Raw genomic sequence first — 27,375 nt, 5'->3', positions numbered from 1 at the left:
CTCAAATATTCAATCTATGCAATTGGATTAAGTAACCAGTATGAATACAGCTCCTCAAAGTCTGTGCTAATCTTTAGCTCTCACCATGAATGCACACAGTACATTGTGATGGCTGTTACTAAACTAATTGTGTGTTTATGAAACTAGCAAAATTAGGTTAGTCACCCAGGTAGAAAAGGTTTCTGGAAGGTCAGGAACAACCTGTAATGTAAATATTGGTTTTCCTGGTATCCTTAGGCTCTGTGGTCATCACCGAGAACAATGAATGGGGGAGAGTACTGATATAGATCATAGGAAAAAGAGCCAGCTGACCAGTAACAGCTTTTGTATATTTTCCCCATTAAATTCAAAAGAAAGAGAGAAAGAGAAGGAGGGAGGGAGGGAGGGAGGGGAAAAGAAAAAAGAAAAGAAAAAAGAAAAAGAAAGTGGGATAGAATAATTATAATTGAAGACTGGCTATAATTCTCCTAAAATGTTTGCATTTTTTAAAAGCAAAAGAATATACATGTTAAATAAATTGAATTTGAGAAATTGGAGAATAATTTCATCTTCTATCAAAGAAAAATCAACCAGAGGTCTGGATTTGGCAAGAAGATTGGAAATCTGTTTCTCTTCCCATGCATTATGTAGGCTAACTCAACAACCAATCATTAGATAATTATCTTGGGTATCTTAGGTGGTCTAATTAAATAAGTTTGAAGCAGGTAAGTTTATACTCAATGAAATTCAATGTTGTCACAATGAGTTTTCCATCACATGATAATTTTTTGTACCCTTAAAGTCTTGTTCTTAAGGACTTGAAAAAAATGGGGTAATAAATAAAAGCTGGATTTCTAGAGAAACCTAAAAAAATAGAATATTATTTTTTTTAAAAATTAAACATTTGAAAATGTAATTCACAGCATTAAGTAGACTGCATAGGTCCTCAGTGAAGGGACCCCAAAGAAGCATTGGTTAAACCCTCATAGTAGTTAGCAGTGCAAAACATACACCTTATCAGACAAAAGTAAACTAAAATGTTAACTTTGAAATAAATAACTAACACAGAAAATAAAATGAGGTCATTGTTCACTACTCCATAGGTCTTAGAGTCTGCAGGAAACGCGACGTGACAGCACAGCACAGTCGTCACTGAGACGTTCGCCACATCTGAACACCGGGCGCACTGATCGGTAGCTGGCAGCTGGACATCAATTTTGAATCATGATCTGGCTTCTCAGACTCATAGTTCAATGATGACAATGATGGAAATGGTATCTGAACTCTACATGAAGAACAGTAGGAGTTTGGAATTCATTTGCTTTCAATGTATTATTTCTTTTATTTTTTTTCTGGGAAAGAAATACCAAAGCAAATTTTTGCTAGGGTTCCTTGAACTTGTCTTGGCCCTTTTACCTCATGGTTGAAGATCTTGAAAGAAGAAAGTAGGATACCACTGGGTAATGTACAGGCCTGGAAAAGTAGCCACCACGTCATTCTCCCGCACTCTCAGATAGCACATACTCAGATTTTTACATTATGGGAATCAAGGGGTGGGAGGTATCAGTCACTATTCCTGGTAGTTATGGGTTTTAATAAATATTATTACTGCATTATCAGACTTCAATCTCACCAGAACTTCAAAAAACATTATGCATTTTTTTGTCTTAGGAAACACTTAAAAAAAAAACTGTCACTTGAAAATTTTCTTTGCATTTTCCTGCAAATGAAAACATTTGTTAAAAAGTTCATCTATGAAAAGTTCTGACAAATCTAAAAAAAAATTCTTCTGTACACTTGTTCCCATAATTATACTGAAATTAATGGAAAATTTAAAAAAAGCCAATGTAAGACAAAGGAAGTTAAATACTGTACACTTGCTGAGAACCTCTTCCACCATATGATTCACTGTTTTCCCAGTTCTGATCATAGAAGCCATTTCAATCTTAAACTTGCAGTAGTGGAGACGCTATGCAAGGCTCAACTTGTTTGGCTGAGGGGCCAGATGGGCACCGAGGTGGCACTCCCCAGGCACGACCCAGCATCAAACCGTTGCACCATTCAGGTTGGCTTCTAGTACCCCACACGCGCACACACATGCTCCGGTAACTGGAGTAGCTATAATCCTACATGGATGTTTTATAAACTTGCTGTCTCACATTTAAAAATAATAAGTGCATCAAGAATCTTTGTACATTCAAGTCACTTTCTAAGGCAAATTGTCTACCGTATGTACTCCCAACTGCTTTGGTATTTGCTTGTTGATTGGGGTGGACTTGGGTGCTTCCGCATGCAGGTTAATTGACTCAGAGTGGGCTAACTGGGTGCACAGATGCTGGGAGCATGCCTTAGATCAACCTACTCGTGTGTCTGAGAGTCTGAGAGTTCCGAATGGGGTTCAAACCACTAGCGTGTCGACCTGCACTCACTATGTTATATGTTAGTGTGCGGCCTTCACACTGAGGGCGCTTAGTTAAGGCGTGAGAATCTCACAGGTCACGTCCTCATAACAAGTTTTGTTCTTTTTGTGTTCTTCCAGGCAATTTGTTTTAGAAAATGAAGACCCTTTTTGATGACTCAGACTGACACCAGTTGAAAACTTTGCCTATGTGGACTACAGAATACAGACTGGCTGAGAAAATGCAGCCCAGATTATTGTTTCTTTTCTCTTCCTTACCCCACCCTGTTCTCTCCTTTTCTCTCTGGGTATCTCACCAGCGCTCTCTACCATCACATCTCCTTCTTTTGCATTCATCTTCCTTTTCATACTCTCTCTCTCTCTCTCTCTCCTGTGTTCTCCCTGTTTGTGCGCGCAGTCTCTCTGTCTCTCTCTCTCTCTCTCTTGCTTTCTCTCTCTCCCTATAAGACAAATGTCTCTACCTAGCAGAAGTCAGTTGGGTTTGCTAGTGCTTGTTTTCCAAATGATCAGCAGAGATGAACTGGGGTAGGTCATTTTGCAGTAATTTGAACCCTATTGTGGGAATGCTGTTACTTCCCTTAGCAATCAGCAAAAACTGAGAAATATTAGTGACTCGCACCACCATGACAGAGTATAGCATTTGGCAGGTGACAGTTTAGCGACTTATTTAGACTAATTGACTTTTTAGAAAAGGTAGTTTCAAATCGAAGAATTTCTGGAAACAAAGTTCGAAGCCTGTGGTGTGGCTGGCCTTGGTCTTTACAGTTCGATCTTGCATGCAGGGAAGGATTCATCTTGCATAACCACAGTGCTGCTGCTTGCTAAGACCATGATGTTGAGGTCTTGCTGTTTCTCGTGGGTCTCCTGGTACCATTCCCTCATAACCTCTGAGTCATGAGTCGGGATCAGGGTCACCTGCAGGGACAGAGAAAATCGCTGTTTAAGGGCAGAACCAGAAATCAGATGAAAAAAAAGGAACAACAATAGGGTATTAATTAGACAATTAGAAAAAGTGTAAAGAAACGGAAAATTTCTCTTTTTCTCAAGAAATGCACAGGACTTTTCTGCAACTTATAATTTCTGGGAACCAAAATAAAGCTGCAAAAAAAAAATCACGTTCTTTGGTGGGGGCAAGTTGAAGACTGCAACCAGAAACAACTAATGACTGGTCAATTGGTTCATCTATATTCACCATCAGTTTGGTTCTTTAGTTTTAACAGAAGTATCTCAGTTAAGGTGGAATTTCTTGTATTTCCCTTAACACGCCTGGTACATTTTGCATCAAGGACACTGCATATTTGACCCAAAGAGCTCTGGTTATTAATGCAGCTCACAGCTCTCTAGTATGTGTGATTCACATTCTGGTCTAAGCACAGATCTGTAGCTTTCATTTGTGCATGTGGTTAGGGACAGAGGAGTGGGGTGGATGGGTGGGTGGGTACTGGCTTGAATGGTAAAAATTCCATCCAGTATTCATTAAGAGTCCCTTGGGGCTTCTTGTAAGATTTCATACGATTAACAAGTCATTCTAGTTAGTGTTACGCAAATACAGTTTACTAGAACACACAGAACTTAGATAAGCAAAGATCACAGCCCAAGTAATAACGAGTGGCTGGTGGCCCATCATGTTTGTGAGTTGGAGATATCCTCTTGGGGACCATCGTCAGCGATGCCCCTCCTGTGGAACTCCAAATGGACAGTTAATATCTAAATGGCTACTAGCTTTGGTGTATTCATGAAATAAAAAGGAGTAAAGGCTGCCCCTTAGCAGCTCTCATGTAGAAGTATGAGAGTGTTCGTATTTCATAGGCCCTTCCCGCACATTGTCAGGAGTAAGTGTGTACTTTCATTCATACACACTTACTCTTGATACATTAGCAGGAAGGGCGGGTAATCTTGGGCTGCCTGAGGTTGGTACAGCGGCGTTCCTCCCAGGCCATGGTTGTTATTAGTACCCAGAATAACATTTTAGGCTACCTCCTGTGTGTGAAATCCACTTTGTCCTCGTGGTATTTCATGTGTGACAGGCCCTTGGGCACCTCATGTGGATGCACAAGCACAACGTTGCCTCTGGAAACACAATTCCTGCCCTCCGCCTACGGGTACGCACCCCCGTGCAGTGCAGACATGGTGCTGGAGTGCTTACCTGCATGTTGCTGCCCCACTGGGCCTTCCCTTCCAACAAGGCATCCAGGACAGCCCGGCTGGGCTCCTCAGCAGCGGGGTCGTTCCCACTCACCACATAGTAGGACGACCTCACTCTCTTGAAAAATTCAACATCGACATTCTTACTATTGCTGTGGTTGGGAATATAGCACAGGTCCAAGTACACAGGGGGGCCAGGAGGCACAGCTGAGGGTTTGGTCGTCTTGGTGGTTCCTGGTCCTTTGGTGAATGAACAAAGAGAAAGCCAGGGTCACAGGAATGTGAAGAGACACCCAGCTCCAGCACACCTCCCTATTCATCCATAGGAAGGCACACAGGACTTGCAAAGGCGAGACAGGGCACTTCCCTCTCTCTGGTGGGGGGCATTTCACACTGGCGACTGAGAAGATGTAGCATTTGCTGCCTCACCAGAAGGGAGAACAGAATGGTTTCCCTCTGTGGACAACCAACCCATTAGGAAGTAAGAAGAGTTTTAAGGCCTTTCCAAAAGATGGAACTAGATAACAGTACTACTCCTAGGGAGCTACTAATATGCATCTTAATTTCAAAAGTGATATAAGAAACAGATTTTAAAAGTCAAATGGACGCATGTGCACTTGGTAAACCATAGCTAAGAAATGTTAGTAATCCATGTTAGGACCTCATTTGAGAGCAATGTTGCTCTCAGCTGAGTATTATACCCTAACATTTGCCCTAGCAACTGGTTCAGATTTTAACTTCGTATGGTTTCCAAGGCCTTTGGCACCTTAACCTCACTCACAAACTGATGAAAGGCTGTTTTCTCTCCTCAGCACAGTAGGCTGAAGGTGAGACACCTCTCGCTAGACAAGGCTGGACACCAAACCTGAGTGAGAGGGAGGCTCCGAAAGACTGTGCTTTCTCTCTAGCCAATCAGGACATACCGGACTGAAGAAAGGGGCACCTGGTTACCAAAATCCCTAGTCTAAATTAGGAAAAGCCTGGGCAAAGCAAAGACTCAGATTACCCCTAAGGTTTCCCGGCACCTTGTTTGGGGAGCTGGCTTTCTGACTTGTTCCAGTTGAAGGTTTAAACTTTTTGAAACATTAGTAAAACTAGATTCTAAGGCAGCGGTTCTTCACACTGGCTGCATAATGAGAATCCCTAAAACTTATTAGTACTTAATGCTTAATATTGATGCCCAGGTCCCACACCCTACAGCACCTGACTTAATGGGGTTGGGGTGGGGGTCTGGACACCATCATCTTTTAAAAGCACCCCGGATAATTCTAATGTGCAGTTGGTTCGAGACCACTGTTGTTAAGTCATTTATGATAAAATACCGGCTGGATCTTGTATATTTAATCCTATTTCTTTCTCCATAGGATGTTTAAATACCATCATCCCAGAGTCAAAGCCATCAGTGAACTCCCTCACCTGTCCACTTTACTTTTAGGGGCTTGGGGGATTGATGAGAATCGGCCAAACTGATATTTGGATAAACTGACTCATTTTTATAAATAGGTTAACCAGCCATTTGAATGAACCCAAGCTGAAAGCCCTCAGGTATCCACATGTAGGCCTCCCAAAGAACTCTTACAGTATAAGTTTGTGAGTCATGTTGTTTTAACCATTAAAAATGCCTGCAATTTTCCCTTGCAAACTAAAATCACTACCATCAACACCAACTGAGTATCTCTCGACAGAAGTACAAACTGGGAAACTGCCAGAAGTTAACCCAGCTTTATTTTACAAATCAATTAATAGTATAATTCTGTCTTTTAAGAAATGTATTGGAAAAGCATCTTCAAAGTACACTGTAATTAATTCATCTGTATTTATTATTGTGCCTTAAAATTATCTCTTCAAATGACAAAAATGTTTTAAAAATCAATTATGTGGGCTACAGTGTGTTGTCTGGCAAGATGGGCAGCCAGTTCCAGCTGGTTATCTGTTTGAATGAATTTCATATTTTCTCCCAAGCTCCATCAAGTCTAAGGAGGAACCCAATTTTTCACTTGCGTGTAAAAAAAGGAAATCTGATGAGAAGTGAGTCTTGGTATTGATCTTCCAAGTTGCTCACAGTAAAACTTTGCAGTTGTAATGCTTCCTAAAATGCACTGAATTTGAGAGTCCTAAGGTTTATCTATCAAATTTTCCTGTATTTAAGTTATTTTTTTTTGTTTTATATATTTGGGTCAATTCATATTATTTTATGAACTGTAGTCTAAAATCTTGAAATATCTACATAAAGTAAGTAAAATGTAGTCATGAAAAGTCCTGTGATTGGTTTGAAGCAACAAAACCAATCTCGGCCATGAAGGACCTGTTCCATCAAAACCCAGATACTGCTGAGGTTTGATATGTCTGGGGATTGGGACCAAAACAGGAATGATCCCGAGTTAGGGACGTTGCTCCTGATGGGTGTGATTTCAATCTGAAATAGAATTCTGAGTCTCTGTTCTGAGGCTGTGGGTTAAGAGGGGTGTGAGAAGAGGCTTCAATGCCCTTCTCTTAATTTGTTCAGAATACCCACTGGACAACTCAAATTACAGTTATTTGTAGGCCAATTAAAAAAACACCCCACAGCCCTGGCTGGTGTAGCTCAGTGTACTGAGCACGGGCCTGTGAACCAAACAACTGCGGTTCGATTCCCAGTCAGGGCACATGCCTGGGTTGCAGGCCAGTTCCCAGCAGGGGACCCACAGGACCATACCTTGTCTTGTCTTGCGGTTGCAAGACAAGATACATTGATATTTCTCTCCTGCTCTCCTTACCTTCCCCTCTAAAGATAAATAAATAAAATATTTAAAAAGAAACCACAGAGCAGCCTTTAATGGGGATGTAGCTCTAGCCTGGTAATTTCTTACAAATTAAAAATGTCATAATTTTTCATTTTTAAATGTTCTAATTTTATTTTTAAAATTTTATTTAAAGAAATGAAATCTAAATTTTGGGCCCTACAGTTGTCGTTTCAGGGTTGGCTTGGCACTCTGGCTCTCCCTAAGCCTCTGGGAGTTCGTGGACTATGTCACCTGAGCTTCATTGTGGGGTCAGCATGGCCGAAGCCACTGCCACAGTCTTCCAAAGGAGCTTGAAACACGCCTCCTTGGTGCCGAAGATTTAGAACAAGGCTGCAGTTGCTCCGTTGCAGAATGGGCCAACCCAGGAACCTCATCTGGTGAATCAGAGCTGCTCTAGGTCATATGCTGAGCCCTCCCCACAGCTTCGGACAACACTGAACTGAGACTGAAACCTTTTGGCAGAAGAGAATGGTAAAAGGAAGGGAGAGCACCAAGTGTGCTCTCGCGGCTTCCCGGGACGAAGTCAAATGGAAATTCAAAGGCTCCGGGTAAAAGTGTAACAGTTGTGGATGCCGGCCCCTCGCACCTACCTGCAGTCGCAGTCTTGACCGATTTGGATGTGGAGGCGTTGGCGGCGTTCTTGGTCTCCTTGTCTTTCTCTTCCCCACGCGCAGCTTTGACCTCGGGTGTGGCGGTGGGTTTTGTTGCTTTTTCTACAGATTCCTTCTTCTTGGGAGAAGCCACTCTGGACACCTTATCTGAGGATTCTTTCAAGCCCCCTGGTTTTGGTGAAGCCGCAGAGGGCTTGGACTTCCCATCGCTCTTTTTGACAGGTGAAGATGATTTGGTCTTTGTACCTGGCTTTTTGGTTTTGGTCTTCTCTTTCAGGTCTTTCTTCAGAGCTTTGCCCAGGTTCTGCTCAATGGCCAAGGCCTCCGGGTCCATCATGGACACGTCAGGGTGACGTGGAGAAGGGCTGCGGTCCTGCATGGGGGCTGGAGGTGGGTCCATGTGTTTGTAGGTGACAGTTTTGTCTGTGGGGATGGTTTCTGATTCATCTTCAGAGTCGATGTTCGCGTCGGCTGTGATGGAGGGGCACTCTTCAGTCTCTGGGGGAACATCGGAGTCGGTCTGAGACGGGGCCGACTCGCTGACCGAGGTGGGAGGGGTTTCGTCACACTGTCGCCCCTGTGGCTTACCTCCGGGAGGCGGTGGGGCTCCCCCGGACTGGGTGAGGGGCTTCTCGGACTCTTCAGTGGGCTCTTCACTGGCAAACCACTCAAGAGGATTGGGATTGATGAAGGAGGGTGACAGCTCTGTCTTGGGGTGCTTGTACTCACAGGAGGACACAAGGCATAAGTCGACATCCTGGCGAGCCTCGGAGGGGGACTTCTTTTCTGCAGTGTAGCACTGGTCTGAAGACTCGTAGGAATATGTAGACCCCTGGGGGGTTCTAGTGATTTTTTCTGCAATCTCATAACAGTACGTGGAAGTATCGGGGCTTCGTGTCGTTTTTGTGGAAGTCTCATAGGTGTAACTTTCAGATTCGGGAAAACTGGCAATTTTCTCCGTGGTCTCATAAGAGTAGCTGGAGTCTCCAAGAGCGTGGCCACCATCTTCAGATTCATCATAGCCATTGCTGATGTCGTCCAGCAGTCTTCTAGACCTCTCAGTCTTTTCGTAGCTGTAACCACCCACTTCGGGGGTTCTTATGGTCTTCTCACGGATCTCATACGAGTACCCGCCCTCTTCGGGGGTTCGTGTGGTCTTTTCAGTAATTTCATAGGCATAGCCACCATCTTCAGGGGTCTTGGTGGTTTTCTCAATGGTCTCATAGGAGTAGCCACTGTCACACGAGGATTTAGTGGCTCTCTCTGTCTTCTCATAGTAATAGCCACTAACATCCGGGGTCCGGGTGGTCTTCTCATACGACTCATAGTCGTAACCTTCTTCTTCTGGGGACCTAGTTGTTTTCTCGGGCTTCTGATAGGCATAGCTGAAGTCACCAGGTGTCTTCCCTCCATTGTCCTTCTCCACACTAGATGCAGTCAAATCTCTATTCAAGGCTAGATGGTGTTGCATTGTATCAAATAGCATAGAGGCACGGAAGCCGTAGGGCTCTGTGGATGCTGCTTCCGCTGGCGGAAGAGCAGAAGTGTGGCAAGCTGCGATGTTCTCTTTGACTGCAGAGGTAGAATCTGAAAAACTGGGTGAATATAAAGGAGACGTCTCTCTTGGGGTGAGTGGAGAGATATCAGATTTTGGTGACAGTTTCTCTCCTTCCAGACTTCGAACTTTTTCAGAGGTGAGTGAGGCATATAAGGATATATCTCTGGGAGGAACAACATCGGATAGAGTATCTTCTTGGAGAGGAGAAGCTATCTGAGAAGGGGTATGTGCAGAAGAGGTGGATGGGGAGGCCTCGACCTGAGATACTGAGATGAGCTCAGAAAGATCATTATCTTGGGTGTAGGATGGCTCCTCCATTGGCGGTATCTTATGTGATAAAGAAGAGTCCTGCATGTCAGAAGGACTGTAGTCCACCTCAGTTGGCCCGTTTTCAGTGATGTGAAGCACACTTGCACCCACTGTAGGGTGATCTGGAGACTGTCGACTGAAGTCCATAGCAAGGGAGTGCTCAGGGGATTCTTGACCAAATTCAATAGACATCGAGGATTGTTCAGATCTATGATCTTGAACTGGTGTCCTGGATTTGGCTGTTTTAGGGGAGAAGTCTGGTGGAGAAATTGACATTGGTCTTGGGCATTCTTCTTTCGATGGAGACATTTCTGTTTCCTGAAAAGTGGTAGGCGTTTGCACGACAGACACGGAAAGGGAGTCGTCTACCTCTGTGGAATGCGGGGAGCCAACCTCAGCATGCAGAGAAGGAGACACATCATCTGTTGTTGGCTCTGGAAATGAGCTTGTAGCCACGGAAGCTGTGGAGACTGAGGCCACACCCTCCATATGAGAGTACGTGTCCTCGGCTACACCTTCATCCACAGGAGTGGCCGACTTGTCGGAAACAGTACCTTCGGAGATGGACATCTTCGTGTCTTCTTTAAAAGATCCAAACTGACTGACGTCTATTTGTGTAGGAGAAACATCTCCTCCCAACTTCCTCTCATCTAAAGCCAGTCCTGGCTGAGAACTCATGGCTTCAACATCGTCAGTTCTCTTTTGTTGACCAAAGCCTTCCTTTATTGGTATAAAGTCTGTGCTTTTCCCTTCCTGTTTGTCTTGGAAAAGACCAGTGGAAGTCATGTCAGAAACTGGGCTTATTTGGTCTGGAAAGCCTTGTTTTCCATTCTTTCCTTCAAAGGGGCTTTCAGTACCTCTCTCAGGAACCTTGTCATCAGCACTTAGAAAACTTTCATATGCAGACTCGGATCCAATTAGGGGAGGGCTCCGCAGAGGAGACAAAACTTTTTCAATAGGAGACTCCGAGTCAGGAACAGGTTCATCCATGGGGCTTATGGAGGCCCTTTCATTCTCATCTTTGGCTTCACTGAATTCGAAGCTTGCTGGAACCGCTGATGATTTTTCGGTGACTTCTGTGGGGAGGTGACTAGACTTCTCGTCAGTGGGAGACTGGTAGTAAGGTGTGTGGCCAGCACTGCCAGTCACAGACTGAGATGGGGACACCACTTCCAGGGTCTTATCCTCAGGACTTGCGCAATGTTCCTCGACTATTTCCTGGGTCACCTCAGGAGACACTGGGACTGCTTCTGCCTTTGCCGAGACTTTAATCTCATTGGGTGTCAGAGAAAAGTTCACACTGCGTTCACCCAGGGGGGTCTTTTCTATGGGTGATGGTGGAGATGGACTCAGGGATGGGCTCTTGGATGGACTATGTTTTTCATCTGAAACTGCTGCAGCTGCGTCTCTGATCTCCAATGTGGCACTAGCTTTTCTGTCTTTCTCTTCTGTGCAGTAAGCATCACGTAACACAGATTTGCTAAATTTGTCCTCCTCCATGGATGAAGGGGGTGAGATGGTGGAGGCCGAAGCGTTGTAATCTTTCCCATCAGTGGCATCTGTCTTGGACCCTTCGGACAACCCATTGAGGGATGTGACAGCAGGTTTGGCATATTCCTGAGAATACAGCGAAGACTCGTATTTGGTGATGTTTACAAATTCTTGAGATGGGGATTCTGTCTCTTCATTGTTGGTCTCGTCACTCATCACATCGCGAGGAGTAGACATCTCATCCATCGGGGTGGGCTCACTGGATATCTCAATGGTAGACTGAGTGTAGCCAGAGGTGGCAGTGAATTCTTCGGGCTGGTCCTCTCGATTCTCCTCATCAGAAGCAGTGGCCTCGCTTTCTGAGCCTCCAGGTAAAGTCTCGTCATGAATTGAAGATGCAGGTTCTCGGGCAGGAGACTGGGCTCCCAGTTGCTTGGGTGAAGTGGTGAGGAATCCATACTGATCCTCGGCACCAATGGCCTCCGCAGCCTTGTCCACCACGGCCATCACGTAATCTTCAGCTTCAGCTTTTTCGGGCTCATATTCTTCCTCTCTGGCATCCTCCGTTTTCTCCTCTTCATCACCCTCCTCCTCAGACTGTTCAGCTTCTCTCTCCACTGCCTCATCCATGTCTTCTTCTGCTCGGTCATCGCCACTGGCCACAGACTCCCTCTTCTCCTTGATGTGCACGTCGGCCTCGGCCTTGGCACTTTCCTCGTCCTCCGCGAGGCTGTGCTTGGAGGTGCTCACACATACGTTTTCCTCACCATCCTCTTCTGGCTCCTCAGCCTCCTCAGTTTCTGCCTTCTCTTCGTAGTCTCCGGTCTCTGAAGATTCTTCAAAACCTGCTCCTTCGTCTTCAAATTTTTCAATGTCGTCCACCCCCTGCTTCTCAGTTGGCTCCAGCTCCTCAGGTGTTTGCTCACATTCACCCTCCCCTTCAGTGGTGGTGATTCCCTCATCCGGGGACTCGGCAGGGCCTTTGATGACTTCTGTCTCTTTCTGGATGACATAAGCTTCGACTGGCTCAGATGCCTTCAGTTTCTCTTCATCTTCAATCAGCTCCAGCTGAGGCTTGATGTCTTTTGCTACATCGACCTCTTCAGCCTTTAGCTCTTCAAAGTCCTTGGTTAGATCCTCAGGGGATGACATAAGGGACCTTTCAGCTTCCAGTTCTTTGGCGGGGCCAGTGGCTGCTATCCCAGCTGCTGCCACTGTGGCTGCTGCAGTGGCCACAGTGCCGATGGCTGCCGCTGCAGCCTCAGTGGCTTTGCCTTCCTTCTTTACGACTTTAATTTTCCCCTTCTCCTTTGGCTTTCCAGCAGCAGCAGAATCTTTCTTCACAGACTCTTCCTTCTTGGGTACTTTTGGTTTTAATGCAGCAGGTTTTTTTGCTTCAGATAGAGGAGTAGATGATTTCTTTGTGTCTTTAGGAAGCTTCTTAATTTCTTTTTTGGGTTCTTTTTCTTCCTTTTTCATTTCCTTCTTGTCTTCCTTCTTAACTTCCTTCTTGGCTTCCTTCAGTGGCGTTTCTTTCTTAACCTCCTTCTTGGGTTCTTTTTTCTCTTCTTTCTTGATTTCTTTTTTGACTTCCTTTTTCACCTCTTCCTTTTTTGGTTTTTCCTCCTTCTTGATTGGTGTCTTGTCCTCCTTTTTCACCAGTTCTTTCTTTGGCTTTTCCTTCTCCTCTTTCTTCTCTTCAGACTTTGCTTTTGTCTCCTTCTTCACCAACTTCTCCTTGGTGACTTTGGGTTTGACATCTGTGCCTTGCTTTTCAGCCGCCTCGGCTTTTACCGGAGGCTGTTCGTCTTTGCTGGGCATCTCCTTTTCTGTCACTGGAGGTTTGCTCTCTGTTTTTACTGGCTTGTCTTTTTTCACTATTACTTTTTCTTTGCTTTCAACTTTGGGTGGCTTTTCTATGTGGTTGGCTTTTGTGACCTCAGGGGTTTCTTCTTTAGACTCCTTTCGCACAGATTTGCTGGCAAGTGTTTTTGTGGCTGGTTTCAGACTTTCTCGGCTATCAGCCCTCTGTTTCAGTTTTACTTGTTTCACAGCAGGAGTGGCCCCCTGGCCAGTGAGATCCTTCTGGGTGGCCAGTGGCTGTTTCAGGAAGTCCAAATGTTTGAGCTTCTCTAGTCCTTCCAGAATATTGTACTGGGTGCTGTTTCCAGGAAACAGGACTCGGATGATTTTCTCTGCAGGGTTTGCTGGATGCCACACGATCAACGATGAGACGGAGGTTAAGTAGGAAATCGGAATATCTATTTCTTGACCATTAGGCAGGATTAGGTCAGCCTTATCTTTGTTGGTGCCGGTCCACTGCTGCATAAAGTACTGCATTTCCTTGCTGCTCTTGACTGGATTAAGCACGTACATCTCAAGTTTACCAACTCCCATTTTCTGGAAAAGAATGACAGGATCAATGGTATTGCCTACACTTCTGAATAGAGGTTCTGGTTTCATGGACAATTTGTTCAGGTACTGGAGGGTGAAGCAAGCCTCTTCTATGCTTCTCTTCATCTTGGTGTTTGGCTCTGGGTTTTTCAGATTTTCTGGGACATTGAGAAACACAACTCCTAAGTCAGGGGAGATGAGGTTTTTCATCCAGTCGCTGTTGGTGGTGGAGCCCTGGGACTGTTCCTCCTCCAGCTCTGCGATCTTCCGCTGCAGCATGCTGTTTATTCCGGGCAGGTTGTCGTCCCCGATGTGCGTGAGCAGGATGGAGTCTACTCGGTCCAGGTGTCGGATGAGCTTCCAGAAGCAGGATTTTCTTTCTGACCCTCCGTTGATGAGCATATTGAATCCGTTCACTGCAAACAAGGCAGAATCGCCTCTCCCTCCTGGAAAAATGTAGCAACAGGGCTTGGAGAGCTTTAGAAACCCCCCCGATGTGGGAGGTTCCAGGATGTCAAAGGGAGAGGGGACTTCCACGGATTCGGAGAGATACTCGGTAAACTCGGAAAGTCCTTCCATTTCTGGCAATATAGAAGCTGAGTTGAGTTTAATATTGATGAAGTCTTGGAGGTTGTGTCTGTCAAGATTGGAGTTCTTCCAGTCCCCTTCTTCGGGGCAGAAGAGGGTTAAACTAGCTTTGTTGGCAGGATGGGTGGTACTCAGTAACTCCCCGATCTGGGATTTAAAAAATGATCACAAAGAAAGAAAAGGTTTAGGTGCATGTAATCAATGATTCATCACCTCCATCTCTTACTAGGTATCATGGGGCCACTGGATGCACAAAGAAAGGGCTGATTTCAGAGATGCTGGCAGGTGCACAGCCTGTGTCCTGACTGCCCCCACCCCATACACTACTCCCTTACGCCTCAGCCATCGCCCCTGCACCTCTCCATCCTCTGTCCTCGTCCAGGAGGAGAACTGCAGAACTCTGGTCTAAGCCAGCAACCATTTGCAGGATCAGGGCCAGTGACACAGCGCTCACGAAACACTTTGAATAGTACCCCCTGGGTACCTGCCGTGCAAAAAAATGCCCTTTAAAAAATATGAAACTGCCACAGGGGAAGGCTATGTGAGTCATTTTACCACTGATATAAAATGTTTCCTTTTATTCCACTGGGCCTGGCAAAAGGCCTGGTTGATACATTGAAGGAATTTAGTACAAAAGGGCAGCTACAAAGTAGTCACAGGGATGTAAATAAAGCACAGCATAGAAAGTAGAGTTGGCCAAACTGTAGTAACTATGGATGTTGTCTGGTGGGTACTGGAAATATTGCGGGAGCACTTTGTAAAGTATATGAGTGTCTAAGCACTCTGCTGTACACCTGAAACTAATACAAAATAATATTGAATGTAAACTGTAATTTAAAAATAAGATTTTTTCCAAAAGACATAACAGTCAAGCATAAACCAGAAAAAAAATTGGTTCAGACATTTTTCAATACACTGTTTAGTACTTCCCATCAGGCGGGAATGCAGAAGGGCAAACTGGGACCACAAGAGAGACTGCGGCCCGCGGACAATGCTGTTTTTGTCTCATTCCACAGTGTGGCCACATGTTTCATGGTCTAAACAGTGAGGAAGAATCAGGCCATCAACTCCAGTCTTCTTCTGGTCGCAGCAAATCTCATAAAGCAGCCCGAACATTCAACTGACCACAGCTTTGTTTTTGACAGTAAAGGATGAAGCGGCAAAGCAAAGATGTCACGTGGTCCAGATACCCCTGAGCCGGCAGGTCTCCACTCAACTTCTAGTTCTACAGTGGTTTCCTCTGTCTCATACAACCTTCCGGCTACCAGACCCTGAGGCCGCCAGTGCGTGTGCTGAGGGTCATCTGTAGAACCTGAGATTTTCTACCTGAGGTGGCAGGCACACAGCCATTTTTGTTTTGTTCGCCTGTTTGTCCTACGTTTCATGTGAAGAGTCACAAAACAGCAAAATAACAAGTCTTGGGTTTTCCTGTTTCCTCTGACTTGACAATCTCCTAGAAAGGGGATAGGGATCAACTGTTTTGGAAGCTAAGAAAACTGAAAAAGTGAATGGTAACCATCCTTGGGTAGTTGTTGCTCAAATTATTTTCTGACCAAAGCAAACGTGACCACTTAATATGGTATGTTGTACAATAGTTAGCACGGACCCTCATCGCCACCACAAAAGCACAGTTAGAGTTCTCTCAATGTAAACTATTCGTGTTGTATAATACGTTTTGGAGAAGAAATCCGGGACAACTCGACTGCCAAATTTTTAATAGTAAAATTTTTAATTTTAGTCTATTTTAATTTTTGAAACTCCACCCTGAGGCGTCTGGCGGCCAAGCGTGCAACCCCGTTGTGTGCAGTCAGCCACTAGCATGTGACAGGCGCAGTCACCAGGTTCAAGGGGAAGGTGAAAAGACTGGAAGAAAACCTCCTCACTTTCCATTTCTCCACCTGTATCCGAAGAGTTCTGATGAAATGAGGCAAATGACCCCAAAAGAAAACAAGGTTGCAGAGAATTCTGAGGAAGTCAAGGGTAATAAAAAATAGCAAGGAGTCTGATGAATGGAAAATTATGATTTACCGGGAAAACAGAGAAAAAAGTCAGCATTGCCGTGCAAGTTTCTTTTCAGAGAGGGAAAACCTGGTCCCTCCGGATAAACAGCAGCAAACTGTGCAGGATGAGACCATGCAGGGACGGGCTGCAAAAAGCCCTTCAAGGAGAGGTGAAAGGAATAGAGAAGGGGAAACAACTACTGCAGCCTTGAAGTTACAAGAGGAAACAAACTTCTCCAGGTAACCACCCCACCCTGTCTCCAGGCCTCCACTCCCACACGCACCCTCAGACTGAGCACCTCGAGGACACAGACTGGCCCTTACAAGTGTCCAACCCGCAGTGGCACTTAATCAGTGTTCATTCGATGAAGAGATGAGAACAGTAAGGAGGATCCAACCAGGGAGCAGTGGCAAGGAAATTTGCGACTAAGTCTTGCGACTTGGAAACGGAGGCTTCTAAAAACGTTTGGAAATCATCATCACACTGAGTGGTAGCTATTAGAGTCCATTAGACCAAAAGTTCCTAAATAGGGGGAAACACATCTTCTCCATCTCTGTGTGGTGGCTACCTCTGTTTCCCCAACCTCTCCTCGGCTCCATGATGGTTGCTGAACTGCACTGAACTTGATCAATTCAATATGCGCCGTCCTGCTGGAGTGGGCACTTGAGAAGTGACCCGAGCCTGCTCGTACTTCTCAAGCACAAGGATTGCTACCCTCCCCTATTTTTACAAAGATGGAAGAAATATTGCTCCGAGCAAAGACAGCCTTTTCTGTCGATTTATTTTTCTAATTAAATGCAGGCATACTGGAAGAGGAAGGAAGACAGGGGCAATAAATGGCTTTACTGCAGATAACATTAATAAAATAGGATTTGAATTTCTAAGCTACGGCCTACTAACTACATTCCCTTTTTTGATTAGGTTACTTGCTTGGCTAATGCGGGAATACAGTAAACCGCATTATGTCTGGGTTTTAGCAAGACACTGAGCAGGATCTCTGAACAGTGTGACAGCAGAAATAGGTGGGTGTGTCACAAGCCACGTACTCGGTGCTGCTCAGTGTCAGCCTGGGAAGAGGTCTATGGTGGGCTGCCTCAGGGCTCATTCATGTCCTTGGACAAACAAAGACATGATTATCGAGTCTGTGATGGCATGAAAACGAGAGGCACAGCAAAATTAAGACATTTACAATACCTCTGGACATTGGGGTGATGGTGGCTAAGTCAACTCTAACAGAATGATGTTGTGAAAGGATAAATGTGAGGCCCAATAAAGCAACTGGGTAAAAGGCAGGATTTGGAGATGTAGCTTAACAACATCCATAGAAAAAACTCGGGGATTTTATTTGATGGTCAAATGGATTTATCATACAGCTGAAGAAGCTTCAGCTTCAAGATCCCTCACTGGCACGGGTGCCTCCCAAAGCCCTGCACTTAGCTGTGTATTAATAATTTTGTTTTCTTTTACTTAAAGGGAGCCCCCAGTTATGCGAATTATAGAGCTCCTCAAAGCCTGCATCCTCTCTCCATTGATATTTAATTGTAAATGCTCCTAATCAAAAGTTATTTTTAGACTTATTTAAGAAAACACAGTACTGAAAACTATAGAAGTCACTGACTTTCCCAATCCTAACCTGGAGTCTGGTGTCCAGTGTGAGTCATGACATTTTAGAGAAACTAGACCACAAACAAACAAGCAAACGTGTTGAAATGCGTCTCCTTGCTGGCTCCTTTTTCTTGGCCTTAACCTCGAAATGCTAGACCTGAACCCTTTCCTCTTCTAATACATTGCTCTTTCTAGACAACTTCATCTGTGTTTTCATTTATAATAATATAATAGGATATATTAATTTGGAAGCTGACGATGGCTTCTGAATTAATATATCCAGCCAACTCTTAGTCCCCTGAGCCCTGGACCTATACATCCGACTCGATGTCTGACAACAAAAGCACTAAAGCAGGACCAAGGCTGAACTCCTGAATTCTCCCCTTACCCTCTCCCTCTGCCCTTCCCACCAGTGAAACACATCTGAAACAGTGACCAGGGAATGTAAGGAAGCTTTAATATCTTGGTCTATGAAGAACAGTGGGTGGAACTGAAAATAATTAATCTGTAAGAAAAAAAGCTGGCAGCGTTAGGGAAGGGTACCTTAGATACTATCAGGAGGGATAGAGATCACATTTCTTCCTTGAAGATACAATGAGACACATAAGAAAAAATTTTCTAACAAACACTAAAAAATATCCCCAGGAGATGGTGATTTCAGCATCCTCAGATTTCTGGGAGGGATGCGTTTGCCATATGACTGTTTTAACTCTAAATTCTAGTTTTGTAGATGACCTCCAATGACTAAGATTCCCAAAAATCCGAAGCTCAAAATGCAGTGATAGTTCTATTTTTAAGTTCATTTTTTAAAGATACTCTCATCCAAAAATGTATCATTTTTGTGTTTCAAAAATTGCTTCTAATTTCTCTGGAGTGATGAGTATGCACTGAGACAGGATAGTGAGAAGCGAGGAAAATTCCTCGGTGAGTAGAACAGGGAAACTGAGACAGACAGCTGAACATGATGGCCAATGGCCGAGCAATTTACAGCCGGGTGCAGATGGTCACCAGGCACTGCCCTCCCAAGGCCAGGCAGGGGGCAAAATAGAGAAAGCAAGGACCTCACCCCCAGGGTAACCTGTCCCCCCTTGGCCTTTCCTCCCTGGAAATAACATCTAGAAGATAACATCTAGGCCTCAACTGTATTTCAGCTCCAGGCCCAGAAAAGCAACAAAACTGGATTATGCCAGAACCAACTGCAAAGACTAAAGATTTCCTGCCCCGTCACTGACCAATCAGGGGACACGATGACCGTCAAAGAGCATACCTGGAAAACTGATGACTCTTCTACTGAAAGCCTCCCCTGAAACCTCCCCAAAATTCCCACCTGCAAAAGAGAAATAAAAGCCCCAAGACATGGAGCCCAGTGAGCTCTGCCTCTGGACAGCAGCCTGCCCCGCTCCCGTTCCCTTCTTCTTCCTCCACTTCTTTCCCCACGGGCACAGCTCGCCTAAACTCTACGGCAATGGGCAGCTTGTCCCAGGCTGATCCCCTGACCCTGTCCCCAAAGCCCCCTTTTCTCTGACTTCCCAGTGTGCTAAGGCAGCCCAGCCTAGGCCCTCCTATTGCTTCTTCTGGGCTAGCCCTTTTTTGTTTTAGCGCCCCCAGCTTTAATGAACATACCCTCACAGTCACCTGGACTCGTGCTGTGAAGTCTTTCCTACACAAAGTCAAGAACCCACACACTCTCACTGGTCCTGGGCAGCCCCGCTCAGGGCCAGGCCCCTGTCCAGTAACAGGTATCAAGGACTGGATAAAAGGAACAAAACTGGACACCAAATGGTGTTTAAGGTCCCTTGGTTACCAAGTCATTCTGCACTCAAACCCTTCTTCCAATGCAACCACAGGCAATTGTAGCACTAAAAGGCCGGTAACCATTGGCCATGTCCAGCGATTTTCAACCCATTTTAGCCGTGGCAGCCCTTCTTCTAAGTCCATGATGCCAAAGGTATAAAGGCTGAGTTGGGCTGGTTGCAGCAAGCGGGAAAGAATGGCGAATTCACCCCAACATTCTCCCCTTCTCTTGCCCACCCCCGACCCCCAACACCACTGATCTAGTCTGACCGGGTGAACCCCAGAGATCCTTTCCCACATGTGCTGGACATCACTTTCTCCAAAATATTTGGGAGGGGTTATAGGATGGGCAGAGGAGGCTGTGACAGGGTCTCTGGCCTACACAGTACCAGGCTGAGTATAACGAAGGTGTACGCTCTTCAGAATCCACCCCAGGGATTACAAACCCTGGGGCATCTGCCCTTTTGCAGAACTCACGTTCTTCAGTTAAGGCCAGTTCTTTTTCTCAGAGGTAAATTCTGATAGGTGCACCATCCATTGTGCTAAAATTCTACTTCCGTAGGCTAATAAAAATGATTTAAGCACAATTTCATAACATTATGCCCTACTTAAAGAGAAAGAGGGGTATTATTTGGAGTCTGGATGGATGAGCTGTAATACCTCCTTATTTAAAAATTGGACAATGACAAACCCTTTTCTTTATATTTATCCTCTGTTCAGTTTTACTGGGGGGTGGGGGTGGAACTATGACATGGGACAGAAACCAGCCACTGGAAACTAACTGCAGAACTGCACAGGAATGCAGGGGAGGCAACCATGCATATAAATGAGTTGAGGGTTCAAGGCTGAACTCAGAGTCTATCAGCAGGCCAGCTAACCACCCACCGGTGTTACTAGGACACAGGGCAATTTCCAGGCCTCTGCAGCTCTCTCCCTTCCCTGGGGAAAGGTGCTAATAGTGTGTGTGAGCTACCAGACTAACCCCCACTTGCCCTCAGGCACAACATGCACTTGGGGACACAAGATTCTGACTTGAAAGTGGTCACGCACCAATTTCCCGGGCAGCAGGTAGAGTGAGAACTAGAATTATGCCCTGGGAATTTCAATGCCAATGAACAAAGGTTTACTGGGCCTTCACTGTGCGGGGGTGCAAGGGACATGAGAGGGAGGACGACGTGCCTTGGAGGAAGACAGATCCCAGGCTCTGGAGAACAGGGCCCTGGGGTCCCTTCTCGCTGTGAGGAGCCAGGACATTTGTCTCAAGACCCAGATGGCAATGCTAAGTAAAATGTTCCTTTTCACAGGTTTTCATCCCTGCACCCCAGTGGGTGGAGAGTGAAACATGGTGACGTCACCGACCAGTCTTTTTATAGAAGCTTCCAGGTGAGCCGAAGGGAGCTGGCAGTTTATTTACAGCTCTTGCCACTGACGAAAGGTACACAGGGACCTCTCCGGGAAGCACAGTCTGGGGGAGGTTAAATGCAGAAAGACAGATGGCCTTTCACGACACCCCTGAGACCGAGAGGCCGCCATCTCAGGAAGTTCCCGGGAAGACGGTTTTAAATAGACGTGGCCACGCATCCTGTCGACACCTCCCCCAGCCTCTCTCTGGAAACCTGCTATCAGCTCGGGGCAGGCCCCAACCTGCCATGGGGACAGCCCCAAACTGCCTCTGTGACTACTACAAACAAATCAACAAAACCAAAGAGACACGTTATTTTGCAAGGACAAGTTGCCCAGCCAGAATAAATTCTCAAGCAGAAATAACCAGATCGAAATCCTGATTCTGACATTCCCAAACACCACTGCTGTCCTCTAGTTTTCAGCGCTTCACACATATCATCCTTGATAAGATGTGTTCCTCAGAAACATGAACGGGCCAGCTTCAGTCCAGCTACCTCAGCCCTCTTTTTGCTGGGGGCATGAATGCAAACCAGGGATGTGCCCCTTCTCCTACAGTAGGTGTCCCTTCCTTGAGCCCTCTCTTTTTGGAGCTGTTCACACAGCCCAAGTTCAAACACTGGGACCAAACATTAGATGAGGAAAAGTATGCTCTAGTAATGAAAGAGAGAAGGGCGATTAAGTCCTACCAAACCTCTAAGAGATTTTTAGAATATTCTTTCAGAAAATAGAGAACTTGAGTTTTCTTTTGGGCTTCTTTCAACTGTTCCCATCATTTTTGCCATCTGTAAAGTGCCGACTGTTCCACCCCTCCTCCATCTGTATCTTGGACCATTAAAAATGCTTCCAATTAATTATAGATGAGGGCTCTAAATTCTTTTAGTGATGAGGCACTAAATCACTTTTAGCATTATAGTATGTAGGGTCCCCGGTTTGCTCATTTCAAAGGCTGCTGCGAGACAGTCCCTCCCATTCCTCTATCTCCCCAGAGCGCCTTCAAAGAACAGCCTGAGGCTACGACAGTAACAACTGCAATGCTTAGATACTCCCAGGCAGGAACCCACCTCTTGATCTGTGAAAATCTCTATGAAGTTCTGGAAGGAGAAAGAGCCGGACTGCAGAATGAGCTCCCCAGTATTTTCAAAGCACTGGCCCGTCAGCACAAGCAGCTTGTGTCGGGCAGCGTCCGTGATCATCAAGCGCACCTGGAACAAAGCACAGGGTACAGGACGTGAGTCCCAGCAGCACCACCATGCCGCCTCCAGGACCGGGCAAGCCCTTGGAAAGCCAGAGGTTTATTACCAACAGAAATCACACATTCCCTGGTTATTCAGATTCCCCCTGGGGAGGAGGGCAGAGCCAATGACTACGGTCATCAGATTCCCCATGAAAGCCATTTTCCAAGTTTGGTTACAACCAAGACAGTAGTGGTAGTTGACTTTTTCCCCTCAGATTCCTTGTCTTTTTCAAAGCTGTCTCTGTAGCTGGTGATCATTTGTTCCACAGCCGTGTCTGCTAGCAGCATGTGGGCTGAGACTTCATGAATATCTCACAGGCTGAGTCACTGAGTACAGTCCAGGTCCCCCCAGCTGCTGCCTCAGGAAACAGAGGTTTCCAACTAGGGTCCCCAGTCAGTCCCTCCCATCCAGGATCCCTTTCCTTCCAAGACACACACCCAACACACGGCTCCAGGTGCAGCCTACAGTGGGATCAGCCACGTACCTAACACTGAACATAAACAAAAGGCTGCCCCTGAATGGGAATCTTTTCAGTAGAATTGTAAATGGTTTGCACTAAAGAACTCTGCAAACTTAACGTGGCAGGATGCCAGCCTGTCCTTAGCAGAAACCCTGCTCTAAGCACCAAGGTATTCATTCTATCCTGGTTCTGCTCAAGGAGCACGCAAAAGTAAACAGGGGTGAGGATCCACTGCTCCAACCAACTACCACCCAATCAAGCAAACACACGTAGTCTGAAGTAGCTGTGCCAGCCCAACCTGCTGCAGAGGCAAAGCCTGAATTCCTTAAAGAAATTCCTTTTATTTTTTCCTTTTCCATTTCTTGCAGCTGTTCTAGGCAGTCTGGCCAGATACATATTCATCCTCCAGCTTTCTTCACATCGTATTTACTTCCTGATTCTGTTAGTCACAGAGAGATGCTAGCCTATCACTTGCTTCAACTTAGTGCCTTCACGGACTGTCAGAGAAGTCCAGAGTTCCTGCTAATCTGAAGCAGGAGAAAGTGGGATCAAAACCAGCTACATAATGACAGCCAAAGAGTGGAAGCAAACCCAATGGCCATCAACTGATCAGCAGACAAACAAAATGTGGCGTATGTATACAACGGCAGCGTACTCAGCCATAAAAAGGAATAAAGTACCAATATATAGATGCTACAACGTGGATGGATCCTGAAAACATTATGCTACGTAAAATAAGCCAGACACCAAGGGCCACGTGTTGTATGATTCCCATTACCTGAAATATTTAGAACAGAAATATCCATAGAGGTAAAAAGTAGATTAGCAGTTGCCAGCTACTGGGAGAAATGGGGAATAACTACTATTAATTTTAGGGTTTGGGGGCAGGATGTTTAGTAATTAGTGGGGATACTTGTACCAGTTTGTGAACATACTAAAATCCACTGAATTATATACTCTCAAAGCAGGGATTTGGTGGTATGTGAGTGGTGTATGTAAAATATCTCAATTTAACAAAAGAGGCTACAGTCACAGAGGTGCCCAAAGCATGGGCAGAAGAGACTTTCCAGGTAATGAAGGGCCCCAGGGACTGTGACTACTGCAACGTCCAAGAAGCAAAGGTGCTAAACCATAATGAAGGAAAAGGGTAAATGTAGATACACCATCTCATGTGGCCTGGGTCCGAGACTCCTGGCTTTAGCCAAGTCCCTATCCAACAGTGGGCTCTGGAATACCCTGTTGCTCTTTCTGGCAAAAATTTCATATGGTGGAAATAGTGACATTAGCAATAAGAACAGCTAACATTTATATTTAGTTGCTATGTGCCATGCTGGGGTCTAAGTACTTCATATTCCCAAGCACAACATCAAAAACAAAAATTTAATGTAAGCGCTGTATGATCTCCATCTTACAGGAGTGAAAATGGAGACAAAGAGACAGTAGACACCTTGCCCAAGGCCACCAGCTAATAAGTAGAACCCAGGTCCTCTGGCACCAGAGGCCACGCCCCTGACCACCATGCAATCCTGCATTCCACCGTGATTGGGTGGGCAGGATGGGTCTGATGGGGCCTTGTGTCTGAGATGCCCTTCTCCAAATTTGGGTCCTGGGTGTCCCAGCCCAAGGGCTTGCATCTCTTTCCCCTGCTACTTCCTAGCAGATTCCATCCCAACAGCACACCTTCCACATACAGCCAAGATTCCTACCCACTGGCCTCAACAAAATCTCCCTCTTCCAGGATATTCTTCCATCTATCCTTATTGGGAAGGGCAGTCTGGAGTGGGCTAGATTAAGAGAACAGCCACTGACTGGACCCAGCATCCTGGACCAAGAACTTTTCTCTCCTGAGTCCCTCTCCGCAGCTAGGCCCTGCCCACTGTGCGGGGCTCAGCGAGACGCTGCGGCGGCGCTGCATGCGTACCTCAGTGCTGACTGCTTCATCTGAAGGGTTGATCAGGACCACTGTTTCCAAAACGTCACTTCGGTGATGAAGGATCTTTTGTCCTGCAGGCACAAAAACACAGACAAAAAAGGAGGCCTTTAGTTTTGCCAGATTAAAACCTCCCTGACAGCTTCTGGGGCAGCTGAAGCATTTCTGCTTCTGATAAGGCACCAGGCACCAGGATTCTTTGCCTCATTTTGAGAAACATAACTGGTGTTACTAAGCAAGAGTGTGCAGAGCTCAGCAGGTTTCTCCAGGAGTCGGGCCCATGCGGTCCGGGGCTCCTCACGCTCTCATAACCCCCTAGTTTCCATGGCCGATCTCCAGGCTGTCTGAGGGTTAATGGCGGTTTTCATCGGAGACAGGGGTGGAAGCCAGGAAAACTCCACAGGGCTCTTGACATTTCCTTTCTCATGGTAATCGGGGATGTTTCTCCCTATCAGCCTTTCTTCTGGTGAGAACCGTGCTGAGATTAATTAGGAGCCTTATTGTGAAATGAATGACATCCAGAAACCCAGCTAACAATTAGCCCAACAACCTGAATGGCTGTCTGAGGCAGGCTTACAGGCTGTTGGAGTATTCATTAATTCATTCACTTACTCATAGAAAAGTGGAGAAAATGTTAGCCCATGAAATGTGGGGAATAACTCTCCTGCTGGACAGGGAGGCCAACGGGGCCCCTAAACACAAGCCGACTGGAGGGAGAACAACAACACAAGGTGTGTGGGGAGGAAGAAGCCGGTCCAAGGAGGGCTGGGATTCTGCAGTGTTGGGGCTCCACAGCCCTGACTTCCCACGCCTTCGGGAGGCTAGAGACATCCTGGGCCAAAAGCACCTCCAGATGCAGTGGACTGCGGCCTGTGGATAACCCACAAAGGCTCCCCCAACCTACTTAAACAATGAGATGACAGGAATCAGGCAGTGTGCGGCCAGAGTGGGTGACAGAGGCTCTGCCGGTGGGTGGCGGACAAAGAAGACACGTGAGAGGAGACGCATGGTTGGGCGGGGAGGTAAGAATGTGTCTGCAGATTGGAAGCACAATGAAACTTGGATAAGGGGAGGAAATGGGATAGAATCTAAGAAAGACAGACACCAAAGGAGAGAAACACAAAAAGACAGAATGACCAAAAAGCAACTGCTTTCCTGGAAAATAATTGGGTGTTTCTTCAAAAAGCTAAAAGAGGATCACTACATGACTGACCTATTCCACCCCTGGGTGGACTAAACACAGGCACCTGAAGAGACGTTTGCATGCCAGCAGCAGTCACTGCAGCATTAGTCACAGCATGGGGGACAACCCACGTCCACCTATGGGTGAAACAAACCGCGCTGTGCCCGTGCAGTGCACTGTTACTCAGACGTGAAAAGGAATGAAGTTCTGACACATACAACGGCACAGGTGAGCTCTTAGAGTATTATGCCAAGTGCAATGAGCTGGACACAGAAAGACAAATACCGTGCAATTCCACTCATTTGTGATGTCTGGAACAGGCAAGTTCACAGAGTCAGAGAGCAGATGAGAAGTTGTCGGAGGCTGGGAGAGAGGGAACAGAGGCTGACTGCTCAAGGGGCACAGAGTTTCTGTCTGGGGTGCTGAAAAATTCTGGACATTGAGGTGATGGCCGGATGACATTGTGCATGTAATTAATGCCCCTGAACTGTACACTTAAAAAATGTCAAAGGGCAAATTTTACATCTGCTATATATTTTACCAGAACTTAAAAAATTAATAATGTAATACACCAAAACCTATAGAATAGTCCACTTTAAATGGGTGAATTGTATGGTGTGCACATTGCAACCACAATACAGAGGTTTAAAAAAAAAAAAAAAAGCAGCCCAGGGCACCCGGAAGCTTAGGGCTTCTTTCCTTCATATCATCAAAGACCAGAACTACTACGGCCCTGCCCCATGTTGAAATACCACCACTGCATCATCAAGCCTGTTCTCTTCCATTGTCTCACCTTTCCTAACAGCCAGCGTTTACCAACGGAGCCCACATGAAATGGTGCCAGGCACTGTTCTAAGCACCGCACAGGTACTGATTCACTTACTCCCTGGAGGAGCTCCGTGGCTGAGGTACTATGTTCCCTTTTACTATGACAACAGTGAGGTCTACCAAAGACCATTAAGCAGCCCAAGGTCACACAATGAGTAAGAGCCAGGACTTGAACAAGGCACACACATTAAATGCCAAAGAAGAGCTAGGGATAAATCCAGAGGAAAATGAGCTTAAAGAAGCAAGAAGCCAGAAAGCATCAGGAGAAGAATATTAACAAAACGAACAAAGCAAAAACAAAGGCAAAAAAGCAAGCATGGCAGAACACCCACATAAAAGAGGGTACATCTCAGAGAAGGTATGTGATTCTTTACTCCCAATGCCTGAATATGAAGAAACCCCAAAACAAAACAGTGTCACACAATTTGAACAGGTGAAGGACTGAGCCTCAAGAAAAATAACTGAACTTAGCCAAAGGAAAAAATGTTCGTTTATGAATGCTGGAGTCTATGATTTGCTGAACACCGCTTTTTGGCTTTGTGGTGTTTGCTTTTGACAACCATTACATTTAAATTTAAAGCTCAAGCAAAAGAACATCAGATTAAATAAGCAAATGATAAAAGGACAATCAGCCAAACACAGAAAACGAACTGTCCCC

General features: G+C 45.7%; 1 protein-coding gene across 2 annotated transcripts in view; it reads right to left on the bottom strand.

Moving 5' to 3' along the window:
- Positions 1–431: 431 nt before the first annotated feature.
- MAP1B (microtubule associated protein 1B) overlaps positions 432–27,375 on the bottom strand; it is a 92,449-nt gene continuing 65,505 nt past the window's right edge. For both annotated transcript variants that reach the window (XM_037149068.2, XM_037149069.2), the window contains 5 exons: positions 24,698–24,780; positions 22,143–22,283; positions 7,917–14,424; positions 4,545–4,783; positions 432–3,313 (listed from right to left, as the gene is read on the bottom strand). In XM_037149068.2, the coding sequence (XP_037004963.2) occupies positions 3,158–3,313; positions 4,545–4,783; positions 7,917–14,424; positions 22,143–22,283; positions 24,698–24,780 (7,127 nt within the window). In that variant the 3' untranslated portion in view covers positions 432–3,157. The remainder of the gene's footprint in view (positions 3,314–4,544; positions 4,784–7,916; positions 14,425–22,142; positions 22,284–24,697; positions 24,781–27,375) is intronic.

Source organism: Artibeus jamaicensis, unplaced genomic scaffold (genome assembly GCF_021234435.1).
Source record: "Artibeus jamaicensis isolate MK-2021 breed Jamaican fruit bat unplaced genomic scaffold, CSHL_Jam_final scaffold_369, whole genome shotgun sequence".
Taxonomy (NCBI): domain Eukaryota; kingdom Metazoa; phylum Chordata; class Mammalia; order Chiroptera; family Phyllostomidae; genus Artibeus; species Artibeus jamaicensis.
Note: the sequence above shows the minus strand (reverse complement) of the source record. Positions and strands in the feature narration are given on the sequence as shown.